We start from the raw sequence: 21,619 nt of genomic DNA, 5'->3' as shown, positions 1-21,619 counted from the left end.
GTGTCCCAGTTAGGTGCCTGGGGTGGATAGTATAAGACAATGCCAACTGTTGTACATTTTAATATATATTTACCTGAATATTTATTTTACGTGTCTACAAATGTCATGGATAAATGCATTAAATCCTGCATTAACAGTCACAAAAGTATTAAAGTCCACCTTTTTTTCCTTTTACTTCTAGCTACCTCAGAGAAACATCATGAACACAGTGAGTATTAAGTTGTAAAGAATATTGTTACTTCAGCTTTTAGGAGGAAGGTATTTCTTTGTGTTGTCAAAGTTTTAACAGTTTAAAATGGGGTTCATCAACACAAGCCCAGAGGAAATTTTTACTTATGAAACTCGTTTTCAATTACTTTCTCTGTAATGCAGCACCAGGTGTGTTTCACAGGTCTCAGTTTGCAATGAAACCATTTTTCGATTTGGGCTGAGATAAGACCCACCTGTGCCCTCTGCCTCTGTTGCAGCTTTGCACTGGAAAGAAAAAAAAAAGGAGGACACAGACAAGGAAGGGTCTGGTCTGTGCGGTTCTCTGGCTGGAACCATGTTCCAAGCAATAGAGAGATTTGTCTCTCAGTGTGCTGTAGCTCTCACCTGCTACACAATTTAAACATAGCTGCTATAAATCAGAACGAAACATATTTTTAACATTTTTTCTTTGAAATATCAGAGCATTCTTTTTTCTGTCTCATAATGGTTTTTTGGATGTCACACTAGTTTTAAATAGCACAAAATCACATACTGCTTATATTTTAATATAGCATAATATTTATGATCATTATTGCTTCACAATACACGTATGGGATCCAAGCTAACAGAGAAATATAGAAAGATATTTTTTCTTTATGCAGTATATCGAATTTTTATTTACTGTTCTATATAAGACAGCCCCACTTCTGTTATAATAAAACACTTTAATGATACTTATATTAATCAGGTAGAAATATTGTATATAGAAGACAAGTGAAAGTAATCAAAATTAGTACTAGAAGCAGTTCATAAATTCAGAAGTGCTATGACACTTCTAAAAAACACAGGATGGAATTATGTGATTTATTAAACCACATTAAAAAGTAAAAAATTTTCTTTGGTATAATTTTTAATTTTTAGGGGCAAAATTCATAAAATACTTTTTATCAAGAAAGATATTTATTAAAAAAATTCTTCTCAAGTCTAGTGTGAATATGTAGTGCAAAGTTACCTTTTAAAATAATGAGAATGTTATTTTTAAAAATCTTCTAAAAATTAAAAAGCCTTCTGACATCGGGGTTCTTCTTTTTTGCAGAGCATGAACATGTTAAACATGAAAAAGCTATCTCTAAGACTAAGCCAGGTAGGTTTAGTAGTTTAATTTCCAGTTATTCCAGGTTCCACGCAATAAGGATACGTGTAGTTTGCGAAACTTGAAGACTTTCTTGAGCTACGCACTGGTGGTTTTTTTGTTTTGTGCCATTGACTTTTTCATAGTTTGGGAAAGGAGCAAAAATAAGCATGAAATTTAACTAAAAGGATTCACCTTTCACAGTTGTAAAGGATTAGCAAAGCCCATTTTCCAGAGTTTGTGGAAGGAGTTCTCTACTGCCCTTCAATGCATCAAAGAGGAATACTATGAATTACCCCATCGCAGTCCTTTCAGCAAACCAGTGGTCAGAGGAATTGAATCTGGTCCCCAAAAAGGACGAGCTACAATCTCACCAGTAACATGATAGCCTGCACAGAGGCAGCCTCCAGTTTCTGAATTTCAGCAGAGCACGAGCTGAACAATTAAAAATAATAATAATCCTGGGTTGAGTATGCACTCAGGTAAACTGTAAGACACAACCAGTGACAGCTGGCTGCAGTGAGCAGGACAGGGGTCCCAAAGCTTTGTTCCTCATCATGTTTTTTGAAGAGGAAGGCACTCAGGGATCTGCAGTTGGGTTTGTGTGAAGAAACAAGACTATGAGGATAACCTCATAGAAACCTCAGCTGTTGGTACTCCATTCACATCGTTCCTGAGTGGTCTTACCAAGTGCAGTGGGCACTGAAAGTATCAGCATCCCACCAACCTTTGCTGACAGTACTGCTGTTTGAATTTCACATAAAAATGAAATGCTCACGAATAGGTGATTGGATAAACCACGAAAACCTTATGTGTTCAATGATAAGTAGGCAGCCTTTGTTTTCATTACACTTTTTTTCCTAATTTTTTTTTACAGAAAACAATCTCCTATGCATTTATTATTTTTCTCATTTGTTTTTGTAATAAAATATACTACTTGTAAGTTAAATATTTCCATGGACATTCTGAGGTTTCCTGCAAGCCTTGAGTAGCTGATTTAGTGAAGTTTTATTGATGGCTTTGAGTCAACAAGGAAAAAAAGCAGTGTTTCTCACTCCAGCCTTCAAAGACACAGAAGCCAAACTCTTCAGTTGTTTTGGTTTTGGTTTTTTTTTTTCTCCTCGTCGATCACTTTTTGTATATTAACAGCTAGCAGAGTGCTTCACCCAGCAGGTGAGTGTGGGTGGGCTCATCCAAGGCAGGAACATCCTAGCAAGGAAGCCACCCTATCCAGCTCTGTGCATCCTTGGAGGGGTCAGTGACGGCCAAACAGGGGGTTGACTGGGCAGATGGTGTGACCATTCACCTTTCCTGCAAAATTAAATCAGTCCTGCTGCACAATCAGCCTGATCTCAACCAGATAGCAGCATAAAAATAAATTTCCTTGGTGAGGCATATGCAAACATCAGAGCATGATGTCACAAAGCAGTACATTGGACAGGTAAGGAGCTTACTCTGATATAGTACAGTATATTCTAGACTAAAGCCCTTGAAATTTAAAAGCTTGAAGGAGAAAAAAATAATTTTTTTTTAAAGACTTGCTAAATTTTGTTTACCATAAAATATCTCTTCTGAGGTGATTAATGGTTGTTTTGGAGAGTAGTGGCTATTCTGAGTTTCAGTTGATGACTGGAAGTATTAATCTGCCAGCACTGGTGGTAACAGTGCTCTTGCCTGCTGTGTGCCAACGAGTGCTCTTGAGTTAGCAGGCAATTACAAAAGCCTCATTCTGTATAAAGTGGTGGTATCCTTTTTCATCTTGATTCAGAGCAGCTTCAAACTATTATTCCAGTGCCTCCCGTCATCAAAATTAGAAGTATCACAAGACTGAGAAACTAAAGAATTTTAGAAAATACATCGATCTTGTAGAGAAAAGTTTAAATTAAAGAGTGTTTTGTTTATGTTTGTGAGAGCGAGTAAAACAAGTGAATTCATTCCTAATGTAAGTCTTCTGAAACTCCCTGCAGTAGACAGAGAACTGTTTACAGCTTTGTATTTTTTCTTTTAAATCAGATACATCAGGGAAAAAATGAACATTAATGCTTGTAGTGCAGCAAAACTAGAGCTCTGCAGAGGAAAGAAATTCTTTCCAATGAAAGATCACACTTTAAACTTTGAGCTTATTCAAAATCAGAACAAAATTTAATTTTTTCTGAAATAGTCACAAAAACATGTTTTGGACTTTTTGTAGTTTTATGAGGCCATCAAATTTCTTTCTTTTTGTTTCCAGATTCCTCATGATATAGTAAACAAAAAGTGCATGACGAACTGGAAATATTACTTCTGTTCTTGCCAAAATACTATGTATTACCTCATCAAATTTTTTTTCACTTCTTTCATTCATACTGAGTTTGGTGAAAAGAAAGGATTTTATGAAGCTTCCTGACGAAGTGTGTTTCCTCACAGAGAATATTCTCCTTAACTGTTGATTTTGTGGCTCCTGTGGTTTTCCTTCTGGTTACAACCAATGGCTAGAAACTCAGAGAAAAAGCCATACAGTCACCTCCCGGAGATGTCCCAGAAAACAGATCGGGATTTTCTCCTGTGGAGTCAGCAGATCAATGCTTACTGGGTGGTTAGGTTACAGAATAGGTAGGTGACTGAATACCGAAGAATTACTGTATTTATTCCCAGATGAATGCAGGTCCACAGGCCTGTGCATGACACTGTTTTCAAGAATGAATTCATTTTGAAAAGAAATCACACCTACACTTTTAAATGGATCAGGATCAGATTACACCATTCACCCGCAGACTTATTTGATGGACTTCTAGAGTTACAGAGCAAATATTCCTGTAAATTTTCATGAGAATTAGAAAAAGCAAAAAATATCTTATTTCATGTTCAAAGGAGCAGGGATAATAGCATAAGAGGGAGAAGCTCCAAACTTTTGAGTTTTACTTCTCATTAATCCAGTGGACGGTACAGGGCCTATGTTTAAACTCAGCATACTAGGGCTTTTTATGTGTTGGTACATGGAAAACTTAATACCCCCATCTATTATAAATTAGTTAAATACACTATTATATGCTAAATCTGATCTAAGAGCAGAAAGAAGATACTTTATCTCAACAAGTTGCATCTTCAAGCTGCTGGTTGTGCTATAAAAAACATATTTAGCTTCACAGACAGCCATGAAATGGAGATGAGATTTTTTTAATTGACTGCTTTCATAAGAAGATGATAATAACAACAGCTGAGTAAGGGAAGCGGGGGGTGGGGAGGAAGCGCTAAACTTAATACAAGTGAAGAGAAATTAAATCGCTACCTACCAGATGACAACTGAAAAGCATAGCAATGCAGGGCTATATTTTATTTCCAAAGAATAGAAAAGATCAGTTACCGTGGAGCTTTATCCATCCCTGTATTTTCCCCCATCAGTATTGATGTACTTCCAGAAACAAACCAAAAAAAACCCAGACCGAACAAACAAAACCCAAACTACAGTTGCTCTGTATTTCGTGTCCATACTTGCACTGTAGCTTTGCTGCATCTGCTGCATTATGGAAGGGAAATATGAACTGAGAAGCAATGAGGCTCTTTATCTGTCTGTTGACATGTGATAAATGTTTTTTTAGGACTCCTTGGCAAGTGTACACCTCTGGGAATTTCAGAGAGCTAAGTTAAAAAGAAATCAGAACAGAAAAGTTAAACCTGCTCTCTGCCCTCAGGAAAAAAAAATCATCTGGAAGTTACATGCTAAATTCAAAGGAAATGCCATGTATATTGAGACCACTTAACAGTCTGCTCTTATAAATACTGTACTATCCACATATTTAGTCAGAGTGCAGATTAGGATTTAACATCTAAACTTGAACATTTCTGTTCCAGAGAAATAGCCCCCACAAACAAGAAGCAGTTCTTCAGGTTGACTGTTCGAGGCTGGGCAGTTGCAGTGATGAATAAACCAGGGATGTGATAATTCACAGGTGGTTCTAGTCGCTCTTCTCAGTACCTCCCTCTATCATCTCATTTAAGAACAAGTTTGACTGCCAGGCTGAAAACAATGCCCATATTCAGGAGATAAGCAGCTTTGTACATGTACAGACAGAGTACCTGGGAGGGTTTCTAGCCGACTAGAACTCAGATGAGCTGAATGGCTTCAGGGGACAAAACCTCCCTGACCGACCTGACCTCCACCCAGCCGTTGTCAGCTTCAATCTGATGCCTCGCAGAGGTCTTGGGGAAAAGCAAGGGCCAGAGGCATGTGGCTGTAAACTGCCTCCATCAGCAAGAGGAAGGGGAAATACGTTCTGAATGTGCCTTAAACATACTTAAGAAGCAAAGTAATGATGTATGTGAATGTTGAAAGGTAGAGGTTAGGAGAGAGGTTTGAATTCAGATATACAAAAAGAGAAAATCAGAGTAGATCTATTAAAGGATTAGGAAGGGTTAAGTTCATGTTAACCAAACCGGGCAAAGTAGAGATCTGAAAATAAGCATTGCAATTCCCACCTCACTGGGCATTGGGCAGTTTAGACAAACCCCACCTGATCAGAAAGTGTAGTCCCACCTGTGCCTCTGCCTGATGCTTCATTCACCAGCCTATTTGGAGGAAAGGCAGTTCAGGTCTGGTGGCTAACACTGATATGGGTCCATGTCATCTGAGAACTGTGCTGAGCAAAGCTCCAGGCAGCTCAACAGCATGTGAACTTGGGCAGCCTTTCTCATGAGGCGAGGAGAAATTCAGGGCTGCCCTAAGGCTTTGTGACAGATACCCAGGTGGATCTAGATAAGCTTGTCCAGCAGCAAGTGCTATGAACTGGCGTTCAGACTGGCACTGACCTGTGTGGATGTGCCTCTGCAAGTTACCACATGCTTCAGGGTCTCCATGCCTTTCTTGTCTTAGTGTAGACACATGGATATGTCCATACATATTTGTGGTTAGGCAGTATCTGAGCAGAAGTTCTCAGCATTGTATAACATCAAATTGGCGAACCTGGACACTTAGCAAGCTAATGTTCACAAAGTCATAATAGTATTATTAGAATACATTTTCCACCTGAGTGCCTGCCTGAAAGCCACTACCAAGTATATGGCTGTTTTCTGGTGGCTGAGACATTAGGTCTGGTAATTTATTTTATCCGTGGAGTATGATCTCACCATGCAGTCAGAACTCATAATGCATACGTGCTGCTCTACAGGGGGGATAGTGATGGTAAAGATATGCATTTATTTTGTCATTATGAACCATATGTATAGTATCATGTACAGAAATATTTTTCCAGTTATATGCACCTATGCTAACACAGTGTGAATTTTAATGCTGTTTTCACAATACAGAGGAGAAAATTAAACAACAAAAGACAACTCCTGCTGAGAAGTCAGGTAGGAACAAATCATTCTTTCCTGATTTATGAGGGGGAAGTGTGGAGGAGGGGTGTTAAACAGTATTCAGTACTCATTTAATGTAGTATTTTTCCATTGCAATAATTTTTTTCCAGTATTTTGAAGTACGTGACTGATAACACTTTCTTAGAGCAAATCCAGCAGAAAGGCAACTGCAGATACGATTCTAAGAACAGTCTTTCCGATGATGAAGCCAGGTCAAGACATTTTAGCTCTTAGGCTGCTTGCTCCAACCTCGCTGCCAGAGCTGAACTAATGAAATGGGTTGTAGCTGTAAATCAGACCTCTGAAATGATCCAAAATATCCCCATAAGGCATTGCTGGGTTTTTTTTCAACTTCAGATCTTTCAGGTGACTTAAATTACAGCACAGAGACTAGTGCCCAAGTAAGGAGCAATGCAGGAGGATGAGTCACCAGTTGGATTAGGAATTTGGATGGGTCTTAAGCTGGCTTTCTCATGGGGAAAATGTTTTTGGAACTAATCTCTAAGTCTTTGGGCCTTTAGACCTTTGGGTCTCTTTAGACCTTTGTAGGTTTTGTAATAATAATGCTGACATAAAAAACTCAATATTGACTGTTAAAGAATCCCTGAAGGGTGAGCCAAGGAATTATAACATTCTCATCGTCACTGACAGTCTACACAAAGATATTTTGAAGGATTTTTCTAGATATCAACCTCTTGATTTCTACTGGGGGTAGCCTTGATCCAAACATAAAATGAAAGGTTGCCAAATCTTAGACAATGATGCCAACAATGGATTTTCATTTCATGTGAGGATGATAATGGTGGTGGTGATGATGATGAATATTTTCAATAAAATAAAATGTTGGGATTTTTTTTAAGTTGAATGGTGCTGGTTAGTACCTCCTTTCTATTCATATTTCATGTAGGTCTTTTCTTCTCTGCAGTAGCAGAATACATTCTGTACAGGATAGTATGGTTCTGCTTCTAATTGTGAACATGCACGTATTTTTTTCTATAAGAACTCTCATGATAATCTATGATTTTACTAGGAAGTGATGTTTTACAGCACTGTTTATCCAATAAAAATACTGTTTTGATAGTTTTTATCTGATCATAAATTGCTGTAGCTTGTTCAAAACCCTATAAATTATATTTCTGTTAATAAAATTTGAGAAATTACTGCAAAACACTTCAATATGTTTCTAACCTGAAAGTTTAATGAGTTAACAATTACTGATACCAAACAATTCTGGAGAAGGAAGAAGCGGTATCTTTGAATTGACAGGATTTTCACACCAAAATTCCCTGGTTTAAGAGTCAGCTAAGTTTCACTCTTAGTTTGTGAGCAAAATCGGAAGGCTCAAACTGTGGTTTGGCAGCTGTTGGAAAAAAAGCTGCCAGAAATATCATGACTTGACTACTTTTTGTAAGAATTGTTAGAGTCACGTGCCTGCCAAGTCTTCTTCCTCTTTGTTGGAACCAAACTGAAAATGCAGTATTTCAGGTTGGCCAGCTTAAGCCACTACAGAAATAACTTGTAAGTTTTCAGATCAATACATGTTGAAACATGCAACTTCAAACAGTGGGTAAGTCATCTCTTCTTTCTTAAACAAACATAATGTTAAGAATTATCCTCTGGAGATCACTAGTGCTCTCCTGACTAAAAGTGTAGACCAATGTGTTCTCGATGCTGCAAATCAGTTGAATCCTACCCAAAATTTCCAATCATTTCTTGACTGGTCTGGAGCAATTTCTGATTTACACAGTGAGAAATACATGTAATACATGTAATCTGGAATACATAAGTGTGTTACTCTACTAAATGACAGGATACAATTTTATTTTAGCAGGAGCTGATAGCTAATGGGACTTGCAAAGGTCTAAACATGTTAGAGTCTATCTACATTTTAGGGGCCTGAAAGATGTGCATCTTTACATGAGTGGGGGAAGTAAAGACCAAGTGAGAACTGATTGCCATAAAAGTATTTGAATATAAATAAAAAATATATTTTAAAAAGAAGTAAAACCTGTTTTCTCTTTATATATTACAATTTACCTTCTTTTGTCTTCTGCAGTCCAGGCAAAACCAGCAAGTATGTGGTACCTACCTTGATCAAAAAAATCCTGTAAAATAGCTGGATTTGTGTGGCTTTTTTGTCTTTAACATATGGAAACTCAGTCTTGCTTAAAATCCTAGTGTTTTAACCACCATGCCTTCCATTACCTTCATTTAACATATTGTCTTGTCATTGCTATTTAAAAGTCCATTTGACATAACCAATTGTTTCATTACAGGAGTCAGCTCATTCTATGCTTCCCATATCACAAATTTGCAGGAGTGACAAGCTTTTAAAAATCACTGTTAACAATTACTTGGCTTGAATAAATACTCCTGCTGAATTAGAAAGAGAAAAAGAAAGACATCATCACACTTTCTTCCTAATCATATATTATTTTAGTTTAACAGCACCTAGAATTTTTGTCAGTCATAAAAAAATGAAGGAAGTGTCCATATATTAATTTACCACATAGCCTGCTTGCTAACTTTCTGTATCTTTTGTACCTTCAGGATGCAAGGTAAATTAAAAAAGTAAAATAATAATAATAATAATAATAATAGTAGTAGTAGTAGTAGTAGTAGTAGTAATAATACCCAGTTAAATTCCAAAATAATGCCACACTCAAAAAAACCTCAGATACGGGAAAAATATTACTCTTCACTGACATAAGTTTTATTTCACACCTCATAAAACTGTTTCCCATTTGAAATTCCCTATCTTGTCTTCATCTCGGCATTTCCCAGTGTATATCTTCACCTGAAATCACAGCTGCTAGGACTTCAATTATCCCTCTAAGTAGCAGAGGCACTGAAGTATATTGCCCTTTTTTTCACGGTCTACTCAGCTTTTCAATGTTTTCTACTTTACAGACCCCATTTGTGTCCTGAAACTCATGCCCAGATTTTTAGTTGTGGGAAACAAATAAGGCCAGCATAGCTGTCCATTGATTCCTCAGATCTAAAAAGTATTGTGGCCCCTATTTGCATGCATTTGGCGTAGTTACAACAATATGAGTTCTGTGGTGTGGGTTTTTTTCAGTTCTTTTTAAGCAAGTGTGAGTTTTGTATAAATTATGTAGTGCTAGACTTTGTTTTTAAAACTAATCTTCTTCATCTTTTCTGTTTCCAGCAACTTAACATGAATTCTTATTTTTTTCAGTAATAATTACAAAATAGAAAGGAGAACAGGAAAAAGAAAAAAAAAATGCATTGCCTACCAAGCAGTGCTAGTTCTCTAATTTTCTACAGTGAGATATAATTTATTCATATGGAAAAGGATGTGTTTGAGACTTTGGGAATTCAGCTCAAATATGTCTGACTCAACAAAATAAAGGTCGAGTGAATGTTTGCTGAGTTTACCTTGTACTTTCCTTTCAAATTAAAAAAAAAAAAAAGTAGAGAAGATACAAATTGCATTTCTGAAATTCAGAGGAGCCCTTCTTACCTGACTTCTTGTTTAAGACATATGCATAACTTTTAGTTAATAGTAGCTGTATGTGTGGAGCTATGTGCAGTACTACCAAACTTCACTATTTTGTGGCATATTCCTCAATGAATAATCTGTTAGTAACTAGTCATGTTGCTTTTGTTCCAAAACAACAACGTGAAGCAAGGCAAAATTAATGTTTATTCCTGAAAAATATACATGTGATCCTTCTTAGTTAATAAATAAATAAATAAATAAAAAGACATACAAAATGCAACGTGGGAACATTATGGCAATTTTGTTGTACTGTTTCTTTTATCTAGAGCATGAAGCAGTCAAACAAGAAAAATATGTTCCACCTACAAAACCAAGTAGGCACTCCTGCGTTTTATGCATTCATTACTTTTGAAACTGTTATTTAAATAAATTGCAAAATACAATTGCATATGGCAAATGTCAAAATCATGACCCTTTGATATATTTTGCTGTATAGAGTGGACTTGACATGTCATACCATAGCTAAGGTAGCACACTACATATTTGCAATGCCGACTGTCATTTTCTGAAGATACACATATATATATCAAAGGTCATATTTCTGTTTCTGTAATTCCACCAATGTCACGGAAGTTATGCCAGCAAATAATTTGAACCATTTCTAAAAGTACTTAATTTAAATGTCCTCTTTTTGCTAATTATTTGTGGGCATCTGCCATTTATTTGGACTTCACAGCCTTCCTGTATGAGTCAACTTCTCAGGACCAGCAACAGTTTAATTTTCCTCCATAGCAGGTATTATATGATATACTCTCCAGATCGTGACCTGCCACTATCCCTTGTCTATGATGTCTCTGCATATCACAGCTCTTATGTAGCATCACTTGTACAAGACAGAGCAAAATCCCTGCAGGTTTAGGAAGCAGCACTGTTCAGTTGCACGGCGAAGCAATAACCATGGCTTTAAAGAATGTCTTCTCTATGCTTCTAAGTCAAAGGAAATAATTGAAGAATTAGCATTCTTGTTAGTATTATTCACCCTTAATTCTAGCACAGCAATTATGATGTGTAAATGAGAACATCCCTACTCTTACTGTCCATCATTAGATTATTATTAATTACTGTGAGATTACTAAAAATTATGTGTTGATATGCAGTAAATACATAAAACAAATAAAGCCATTCTGCATCATAACAGTATTATTCTACACCTGACTGTTCTGACCATTTTTCTTTCTTTTTTTTTACTTTCTAGTCAAACCGAAAAACACTGCAAGTACGTGTCATGTCTTTTTTCCTACAGATGAAAAACTTTCTTTTCAGATACATGTTATGTCCGTCTGTATTTTGCAATTATGTCATATTAGATAATGTTATTTTCTTGCTTATACTACAGATACTCTTGTATTCAGTCTGCTTAGTAACAGATGAACACACCAAAACTAAGTACATTTATAATTTAATATTGTGAAGCTGCAACATTCAAACTCTGTTTGCAAATTTTACTTTTCATAAAAGTAAAGCAAATTATGCTAGTAGCATAATTGATGCTCTAGTGATTTTAGATGAGCGTAGACATGTGATTTATCTTGATACAAATATATTGTTTATGAAACATAACAAAATGGCATGCAGCATAACCGAATTAGACAACTTTTTCATTACTTCTTTTATCATTTGGAAATGACTTATTTCACTAATTCACTAAGCACATTCTTGGCCTTGTTTCAATATCTTTTTTCCCTATTTTATAAAAAAACTAAATTAAATTTTAAAAGAGTAAGGAATATTTCCACTTTACGTGAGTTTTAAGGAGGTTTCAAGGGGAATTTCTTGCATAACAAAGACTTTCACTGAAGTCATTGAATAATGACCCTGTTAAGGTCAGTAAGACTTCTGAATAGATAAAGACTGAGATCTATGCTTATTGCGGCAACTCATTGCGCATTACATATTGCAAATCATGATCCTACAACAATCAGAAGGACACCATATGCTTTGAATTGTGAAAATGTTGAAGTGTGGACCTTCACAGGTGAATCAGTTGTAGTCTCTTCAGCACAGGATCTTTGCCTTTTTGTACTGTGCCTGGCACATCAAGACAAAATGTTATTTTGATGCAAAGAAATCTTTAAAGAGTACCCAAAACCAAGGCTGGGCCCCATGAGATACAGACCTCTTCCTGTTCCAGATCAGAAGCTGACAACAAGGCAAAGCAAACTGATTCCATTAAGCTTCCTTAATTAGTGTCCTGTATTAGATGCTTGAAGTTAGACAAGATGAACACTCTCTCTTAAACATGTCAGAAGACATATTGATATTCTGAAACCTAGCTCCAAGGGGAAAGGGCAACATGAAGCATCTGGAATGTGCCAACACTGAAGGATCTCCTGCAATCCTGAATTGCAGTGCTCAGTTTTCAAGTCATCATTGAAAAAATATTACTTCCTGTAAAGCTATTGGTGGCTTTATTTTCATTTTTGCCAGAATTTTAAGTGAATTTTCCTCTATTTGATTCCATTATTCAGATTTGTTAAGTCTTATGTTCACTGGATCTGTTCACTGATGTTTTATGTCTTTTACACTGATTATCTGAGACTTACTGATGGCACTGTCTTCTGATTGAGAACCATGAGATTTAAGTGACTAATTCCTCATGCTTTCTGCAATAAGGATCACTTTAACTCAAAATCACTATCTACAATGCTTTTTTTAAGAGATATATTACCCTAGCATATTGTGAATATAAGGAAAAGCCAAGACGTTTTCTCTTGACCTTTGCAGAGGGATATTTGTACCATTCTTGAGCTTATATCCTCCTGCTTGAAATCATTATAAAGGTTAACAGTGCCTTTAGGAAAAGAAAAGAAAAGAAAAGAAAAGAAAAGAAAAGAAAAGAAAAGAAAAGAAAAGAAAAGAAAAGAAAAGAAAAGAAAAGAAAAGAAAAGAAAAGAAAAGAAAAGGAAAAATAGTAACAAGCAGACCTATGATCATATACAAAAGTAATTCTATTTACACTGCCTATTTTGAGCTAACCATCCTTCAATATATCTGGTTCAAGATTTTAAGCACCAGAGCTAACTTAAATTATTTTTTCCCACTTGAAGAAGAAAACTTGGTTGGATGACTGTCTTCTTTATTTCTAGGGCTGTATATAGCTTTATTTCATATATTTCTCAGGCAGGTGTACAGGATGCTTGCCATAACATGACCATAGCTATCATGTAATTTAGCATAAGATGTAGCCATGGACACAAAATACTCACTGATTTTGAAGTTCAGGTCTAGTAGGAATGTAAAATAAATCCATACACTTTTCCTGGGCCAAATTTATTCATACATTACACCTTGTGTATTTTTACTGTAAAAGTAAATGAGATTTAAATCAGTAGAGAGATTGCATCATTAAATGAATGACAAGTTATAAACAGAAACACAATGCTGACTTTGAAAAGTCCCCAAATTAACAACAAATTCATTTTTATAGTTACCTGCTAAGTGAATTACCATGCAATTATAAAAGTAATCTTTTTTCACTATTTCTGTTTTAGCATACGGGAGAGTATTTGACAGCAAATGATCCTATATAAAGTTTGAATGTGTAATGAAACTCAGAATTTACTCCCTGCATACTGACTAAAGATTCTCAAATTGTGAGAGGTTACCTTGAACAGAGGACAAAACTGGTGGCATATTTTACTCATGCAAGAAGTAATAGCAAACCATATTTTGCAATCAAGAGGGAGAACTCCAGTTAAGGCATGAGGGCATGAACCTCTTTTCTAAATTTGGTGCCTCAGACAAATCTTTTTTTTTTTTTTTTTTTTTCTCTTCTCTTGTGAAAATGAGAGGAGACATTAATCCATGGGTCGTGATGCAGTAATGTATCAGCTTTCAGCAACTGTGAGCATGATCATGAGTAGAAATGTAAATATTAAAGGACTTGAGCATGACAGCATTTAATAGCAGTAAAACTGGCCTTTGCTGGATGCCTGTGGTACCTAAGTATTGAGCACTGACATTTATGAGTCTCCCTATGAACGGAGACCTGAAAGAAAGTTTCCTGAGATGATTTAGTGAAAACAATGTCTAATTTCTCAGTCTTCCTGCTGAAAAAAACATTGACTGAAGCATTTTCACCTTGGTCTGAGCTGCAGAACCTCATGTTCATCTGAAGCCAAAACCCAGCATGGAGAAAACACAGAGATAATTCAATCAAAGGAGACCTTGAAATGTTTTGTGAATATATTCGCTTTTCATCCATCTCCAAGTTCAAAGAATAAAGGTTTTGCCTGGCTAGGGACATTATTCTCTTTCCTTAAAATTGGGTTCAAAAATAAAACTGGGACTAATGAAGTAGTGATGTGTAAAAAATACTAGGATTCCAAATCACTATACAATCACATTCCTTTTATTTAAAAAGAATAATGATACCAGGGAATTTCTATACCATCACATTGACCAATTTTCATTAATTATTATGGTTATTATGATAGCACGGGAATATACCCTTCTTTTATGCTGGCTGCAAAGAGGTAGTCAAAATTTTTCCAGCTCTCGAGAGCTTTTACTCTTAAAAGGCAAGGCAAACTGATAATGCAGGAGAAACAGTTATACAGGGGTGAATGCCAGTTCTTCAAGGTCAGTGTCAGTCTTTGGTTGGGATGTGTGGATAAGAGAGGTAACAATTAAACTGAATGCATTTTTTTGGAAAATAGCATAGTCAGCTCTAACTTTGAATACACATTTTAAAAAGAACTCTATTAAAATCTTTGCTTGCTGGAAAGCTTTGGTTAGCACAGTGTTGGCATTTGCAGGAACCATTGCATGCTGGATTATAGTACTTCAAAGAGTGGAACTCTTAGCCTTAAGTGTGAAATTCAGTATTCAAGCCCATTGTTAAGGCACATTTCTTTGCAAATTAATATCCTGCAGAAAAGATGCAGATGAAAGAGCTCTATTTAAATGGTTACTTGCCTTGAAAAAAACACAGCACTGAACTTTATATTCTTTTTCTTCCCCCCTTCCTCTTCATTTCTGATTATCACCCTGGAGAGTCAACAGGTGAAACCCCAACAACAGGTAAATATTACATTTCTATGGTATGTCTTCTGGAAGGAATTAATGAACACACCAGTGTTGATTAATACATATTATTCATCAACAATGAACCATGCTGATGTAAACCAGCATTGGTAAACTGACAGCATTGCAGCTACACAGTTCTCTACCACAGACTGTTTTGATCAGCTGATTATGTTATTTTGACCATCCTTCATCTGCAGTATGTTTCGCTGAGCAAGACACTAGTGATCAGAACTGAGCAAGCTGACATTAATCAGATAGCACATGCAGCAGAAGACATTGAACAAAGCGTTATGACAACTAGTTGGGCCATATGAAGTGAAAATGAACAATTCGAAGGCAGCCTGCCAGTTTTCTGCTGTATTCAACAGGGAATACTGAAACAGTCTCAGACGTCCGAAGCAATACACCTTATTTAATTTAAATCTGCCTTGTTGAATGACGTCACAAACCAAATGTCTGTGTTTGTGCTACTAGGGGTAGCAGCCACTGTTGTATTATTAGATACACTGTATATGTGCCATGAGACACATTACCACCGTTATTATTCCAAGGAAATTACTAGGGCGATCGGCTTTGTGTAACACATTTATGGTAAGAGCCGCATATTTCTGATGCCTATCACTTAATGTTGTTTCCTTGCAAATCTTTCTAGCCACCAAAAAAACAAAGACACCTAAGGAAAAAGAAGGTAGGAATTTACTTCGTGCGTGTGTATATATACGTAGAAGATCCCAATAAAAATAGTATGAGATTACAATTTTGCATGTATTGCTCTTTGAAACAAACCCTGAAAGATCTGTATTTTTTTTCAAAGAATTTTATTTGCAAACTTTAAGTAATGATCTATTCAGAATTCAGCCAATTTACCAACCTTGAACTGTGTTACTTTTTCCTCTCTAGAAAAACCGATTGAGAAGAAACATCTGAAAGAGGAAAAAAGAAAAGGTAGTAAAGGGACAAAAATCTCTGCAAACAGCAATGAAAATGCAAACATTATGTTTTTTTCATGGGATTGGAAAGAGGCACTTTTTTAGTCTTCCTAAATGTGGTCAAGTAAGCCAAAATGATGAAATTGTGCATAAATTCCCAGTATTTGAAAGCCTGATGGCTCCTTTGCATGTGAATATCAAGGATGACCCTCCCTGGCTGGTCCAGCATCAGCCTCTCTGCAAGGTCCTCCAGTGCCACTTCCACAGACACATGGGGTTGTGATCCCCAATTAGTCTGCTGTTATGCTCTCTAGTGAGGTGGTGCAAAGTTCATCCCCATAGCTTGTGGGGTTTTTTAGATCACCAGCTTCATATTGTAGCCTAACTACATTGATAACAAGAAGCACCTTTCACACATCAGATATATTACTTCATGGTAACCTATATTCTGACTAATCTGTTGGACACAGCATTAACTTTATTTTCCTACAGTAATATGCAGAAAAATGGTTTCTGCTGTAGCACCGAAGATAAATAATAGTAGTGAGTTACACTAATTTGTTAAGTTAGTGGTCTAAGACATAAATGACTTCTCTACATTAGTTGAAGACAGTGACTTGCATATTAACATTGTATATGGAAATCCTGGTACCTCAAAGGATAACAGTTAGTTGTACTTTTGCAAGTTTACTAAACTACTATCTCAAAGCAGTTTACTTTTATGGTTTTACTAGACATAAAATTTCTGTATTTAAATAATTTACTAGGAAAGTCATACTTTAAAAAGTTAATCTGGTTTCTATATATATTCCAGTCTGTGAGTTGATTCCAAGAAATTAGCATGTTTCTTATGGAAATTTATTTAAATATTTTGGCCTGAAACTGAAGAGTAATTTATTTATGTTTTGTTCTTTAGGAGTCCCACCAGTAAAAGAAGCTCCACAACATCACAACCTGACATCAGGTACATGATTTTCCTTTATTGTAAAGGAACTTCATTTTCCTTGCCAAAATTTTCCTTTTTAGTTTTCTGGTTTTGGTTGTGGGTTTTTTTGTTTGTTTCTCTGGGGTTTGTTTTTGGTTTGGTTTTATTGTTGTTGGTTTTGGCTTTGTGTTTTGGGTTTTTTTGGTTTTGTTGTTGTTTTTTGTAAAGGAGATCACACTTGCGATCTTTTCACATCTGTCATTCAAATCTATGGGACAAGATGCGAGGCAAGCCAGGTACATCAAATCTATAAATACTGTTCCTGTGGAGAATTATTCATTCAAATGCTATTGCTTTACCACCTTCCTAAACTCTTAAACATTTATTAAATTAACTACTTTATAAACCAAGTGGTCTGTAATTAATGTAGCAGTGAATTATTTAAAACATATGCTCCTCATATAAAAACTGTTCTATAATAAAACCACATAAGGAACCACATGGGTTCAAGCTGGAACACAAGACGTTCCACTTAAATTTGAGAAGAAACTTCTTCTCAGTGAGGGTGACGGAACACTGGAACAGGCTGCCCAGGGAGGTTGTGGAGTCTCCTTCTCTGGAGACATTCAAAACCCGCCTGGACACCTTCTTGTGTAACCTCATCTAGGTGTTCCTGCCCTGGCAGGCGGATTGGACTAGATGATCTTTCGAGGTCCCTTCCAATCCCTAACATTCTGTGATTCTGTGATTCTGTGAAGGAAGAGCATGTTCAATTTATTTTCTCTCACATTAATAAATCTTGCCTCCCATCACAGTGTGCCTTCTGCCCCACCACACTCCCCCCCACACACACAAAACAGGTGAATAAAGCTAGGACATCTTAGGAGGAAATCTCCCTGCATTGTGTTAATGGCTACCTCCATGTTTTTCCTAGTTTATGGTAAAAATAAAAATATGTTCCAGATTCTTCACTAGTATAAATTAAACCAAATCACTTCAGTGAAACTGCACTGATTCATGGCAGACAAGGATCAAAGTCTTTAATCTCACCTGTGAGGTGTAACTGGTTTAAACAGAAAATATGAACTAAATATTAACATGGATCCTTCCGGTGCAACTTTGTCATCTTGAACTACTTCTAATCATGTGGATTGTTTTGTTGTATATGATTTTTTTCCTCTTTTGCTATAAGTCAAATGCTTTAGAGTCCTATATGCATGATATAAAATGTGTAATATATGGGTAGTTATATGTATCTGTGTATTTAGAAATATCTATTTATCCATATGTATAAACTGAAAATTTTTGGATTATAATAATGGAAAAGGTAGCTAAGTATAAAATGAGTACAAAACAATCTGACATCAAGGAAGAGAAAATGCAAATTAAATGCCAAGATCAAGCATCCATGAATTAACGTGTATTTGTATGAAAATCTTTGCACACATGGCTCATGAGACTTCGTCGTATAAGGGCAACTACATTTACATATAAGAATGGCGTAGCTTTTTTTCATTTTTTTTTTTTTAATCAGGAATACAGAGTTCTAGAGTCAGATATAACCTTTAATTCATCTAAATGATTCTGTTGTTAACTCATAGATGCAGAAGACAGAATCTATGCTCGCAAAAACTTATTACTATTTTATTAATATAGAATTCATTTAGATCAGGTAATGTTAATCATAATAAATAACCAAAGATTTTGCCAGGAGAGAAAAGAATTACCTTATTGAGCAAATTTCCAAATTCAGTGTGAACCAGGAATGTACTAAAACTTGTCTGACAGTGGACTTTCTCCTGCACACCACACTCCTGCAGTTTACTTAATTCAAAAACTGTGTTACTGTGGCTTTCATTTACAGTAATTGTTAGGATCAGTTAATTTAAAATGTACATTATCATTGTGCAACTGTTCCTGAGTGTTTCCCAGATCATCAGCAGCTCTGTGCAAACAGTTCTTCGTAACCAGCTTTGCAAACAGAACTTACTATGTAAGTGTTTTCCAACTATTTTTGTCCACTAAAAATAATAAGTTTTCAGACAATGGAGGAAAGGCTTCCAGAAGAACATCAAAGTAAATTTCTTTTTGTGAATGTTATTCTTTTGTATTTGCTCAAACTGAGAATTTAGGAGTTGAGACCAAATCCTAGATGATGTACATTTGAGTTTGAACTTGATATCTTTTGCTTGTTCTGTTTGCAGACGAAGCTAGTGCATTTCCCCAGTGCACTGAATACTAATACTTTTTGCTGATAAAGGGAAGTAGAAAAGGATTTACGCATTCTGAGCTAATCTAAAACTTTAAATAGTAAATCTTATTTCGTCTTTCAAAAGCTGAATAGATTCATGTGTTCTTAGATTTTGATCAGAGTCCTTCAACTTTTTCCTGTTATTAAAAAGCAATCAGATAAAGAAAAATAAGCAATTTAAAAAGCTGTATATATCTTCAAGTTTAGAACGCTCCACATATAAACAGAATTCTAAGCAGTACTGTACTTCTCATCAGCAATGGTGTTATGTGCAGTAGACACTAAATTTCACTCCCCTGCAGAGTTGCAAGTAATTCCTTAGAATTCTTTCCCCTTTTTTCTCCTGTCCTAAATGTCAAAATTGACACTTGTACCCAGACTGAAACCACACCAAAAAAAAATCTGAATTCTTGGAACTCTTCTTTTTTTTTTGTTCTTCTGTCTTATAACAAATGTATTTGCAAGCACACAGAAGCAGATTTTTTGACTCTTGGAGTAAAATTTGAGGAGTGTACAAATTCAACTCTGTAGCGAGGACTATCTAGCATACCCTTTATATGAATAGCTGTATACTTTTATACAAGTCCTAGTTTGTTCCAAGGCTTATACCAGAGTATGAAAATATAAATTAATCAAAAGTTGATTTTGTTTATTGTAATTACCTTGTAAAAGGAAACGTGTGTTGCATTAGTCATATAGTTAGTTGATGAGGTTGACGTTTTTACTGTGCTGTTATCTAAGCACACAAATGTTCAAATGTGGCAGAAATAGAGGCTGTGGTGTGGGAGCACGAAAAGTGAATAATGAGATTGATACTAATCCCATACAAATTTCTTTGTTAAATTAGAGAAATGTGTGGATTATTCTCAAGGTCAAGAGAAACAAACTAGTCATGCTAACATCCATGTAAATAGATGTGTTGTAAATAGACTGAAGTAGTTCACGTGTCTAGCCTCATACATTATTTGAGGTTTTAAACTTTCTTGGACATGAGATATTCTACACTTACTGTCTAATCAAAGAAGTTGTACTTCTGGGAAGCTAAAATTATCTTTAAGCAGAGTTCGAACACTGTTTATATGAACATACTCTGCTGGCACTTTATGAAAAAAAGCATTTCTCAGCTAGATTTTCCTCTGCTTCTGCGGTGATCAAGAGCAATACAGTTTCTCAGATGTTTTCTAGCATAAAGAGGAATCATCTCATTATATTATCAGCAAAAGATATTCAAAAGATCACCACAGGAAAACCCCAGCACCTCCAGTGGAATAATTTATTACATGTCTCTATTAACACACGGTGATTGGTTTCTTATTGTAAGGCTGTTTGATTGCTTTGTACTTTTTGTCTTACTGTAATATATTTTCCACTTCAAAGGTGATTTCCAAACTGCAAAAGCAGAAAGTTCTATTTAATATGACATTTTGTACAAGAAAGAGCCTTTTGAGAGACCGTTAAGGATGTTTTCTCAATGCTGGGGGAACATAAACTTGTTAGCAGTGCAATGTGTAAGATTTTTTTTTCCATGGATCATTATTCTGAAAGAAAATGAGACCACTTGCCTTTATTTTTTCCTGGGTTCTGAAGCATTTGAAGACTTTGGAGGAAAATATTATATTTTTCATTATTCTAATGTTGCCATTTTGGTCAATTTCATTAAGGACAAAGATATTGGTACTGTTCTATAAAACAGAAGCATCGAACTATTTTAAAAATAATGCACAATATTCAAAAGAGAAGGGAAGAACTCCATCACTGCAGGACAAGTAGCTCTCATCTATAGACAGGTGATGAACTGCAGATACTGTATTTTCTACTCTCCTTGTCACCCAGATAGTCTGTGTGTCTCGGATGCGTGGCGGTTCTGGTATTCTGTTAGCAGTTTCTTCAAAGAACTTCAGCTGTATAAACTCATACTTCTGAAGATGACCACTTGAATGTAACTAGATCAAAGAAGCTGAACAAAAATGTTGAGGAGAAAAGATATTATGTCCTTTCTCAACAGAAATATAGCTCAAGGAAGGGACCATTAACTGTAACAGCTGTGTCTCTAAAAGTGATAATGAAAACAGTAATAGCATCCTTGACATAATTGATATTAAAGATTCATCATTTTTTCTCACAAGAATTCAGCAATAAATCACTAACATTAATTTTGTGTTTTCTGGATATAAGAAAGGGTACCATTGGTTGGAAATTAATATAAGGAACTGGCACTCTGACAAGTTTCAGAATTTTTTGTGTAAGATCTGTGCTTATTCCTTTAAAGGGCTTGTATCTATGCAGGATATTCTCATTCAGTAAGGTT

The 21,619-nt window shown here is 35.7% G+C and overlaps 1 protein-coding gene across 20 annotated transcripts in view; it reads left to right on the top strand.

Annotated features, from left to right (window-relative positions):
* Positions 1-21,619, top strand: part of TRDN (triadin) — a 233,463-nt gene that overhangs the window by 198,287 nt on the left and 13,557 nt on the right. For 12 of the 20 annotated variants that reach the window (XM_065633048.1, XM_065633053.1, XM_065633052.1 and 9 more), the window contains 10 exons: positions 182-208; positions 1,286-1,333; positions 6,605-6,649; positions 8,712-8,729; positions 10,445-10,492; positions 11,374-11,394; positions 15,174-15,200; positions 15,859-15,894; positions 16,107-16,151; positions 17,052-17,099. In XM_065633048.1, coding sequence (XP_065489120.1) covers positions 182-208; positions 1,286-1,333; positions 6,605-6,649; positions 8,712-8,729; positions 10,445-10,492; positions 11,374-11,394; positions 15,174-15,200; positions 15,859-15,894; positions 16,107-16,151; positions 17,052-17,099 — 363 coding nt within the window. Of the gene's footprint in view, positions 1-181; positions 209-1,285; positions 1,334-6,604; positions 6,650-6,765; positions 8,691-8,711; positions 8,730-9,854; positions 10,029-10,444; positions 10,493-10,854; positions 10,914-11,373; positions 11,395-15,173; positions 15,201-15,858; positions 15,895-16,106; positions 16,152-17,051; positions 17,100-21,619 lie in introns of those variants that run through there. The other 8 variants (XR_010606057.1, XM_065633045.1, XM_065633054.1 and 5 more) reach the window with 8 other exon arrangements.

The sequence above is a fragment of the Caloenas nicobarica genome, chromosome 3 (genome assembly GCF_036013445.1).
Source record: "Caloenas nicobarica isolate bCalNic1 chromosome 3, bCalNic1.hap1, whole genome shotgun sequence".
NCBI lineage: Eukaryota > Metazoa > Chordata > Aves > Columbiformes > Columbidae > Caloenas > Caloenas nicobarica.
The sequence above is the reverse complement of the archived record's forward strand: the minus strand, read 5'-3'. Positions and strand labels throughout refer to the sequence as shown.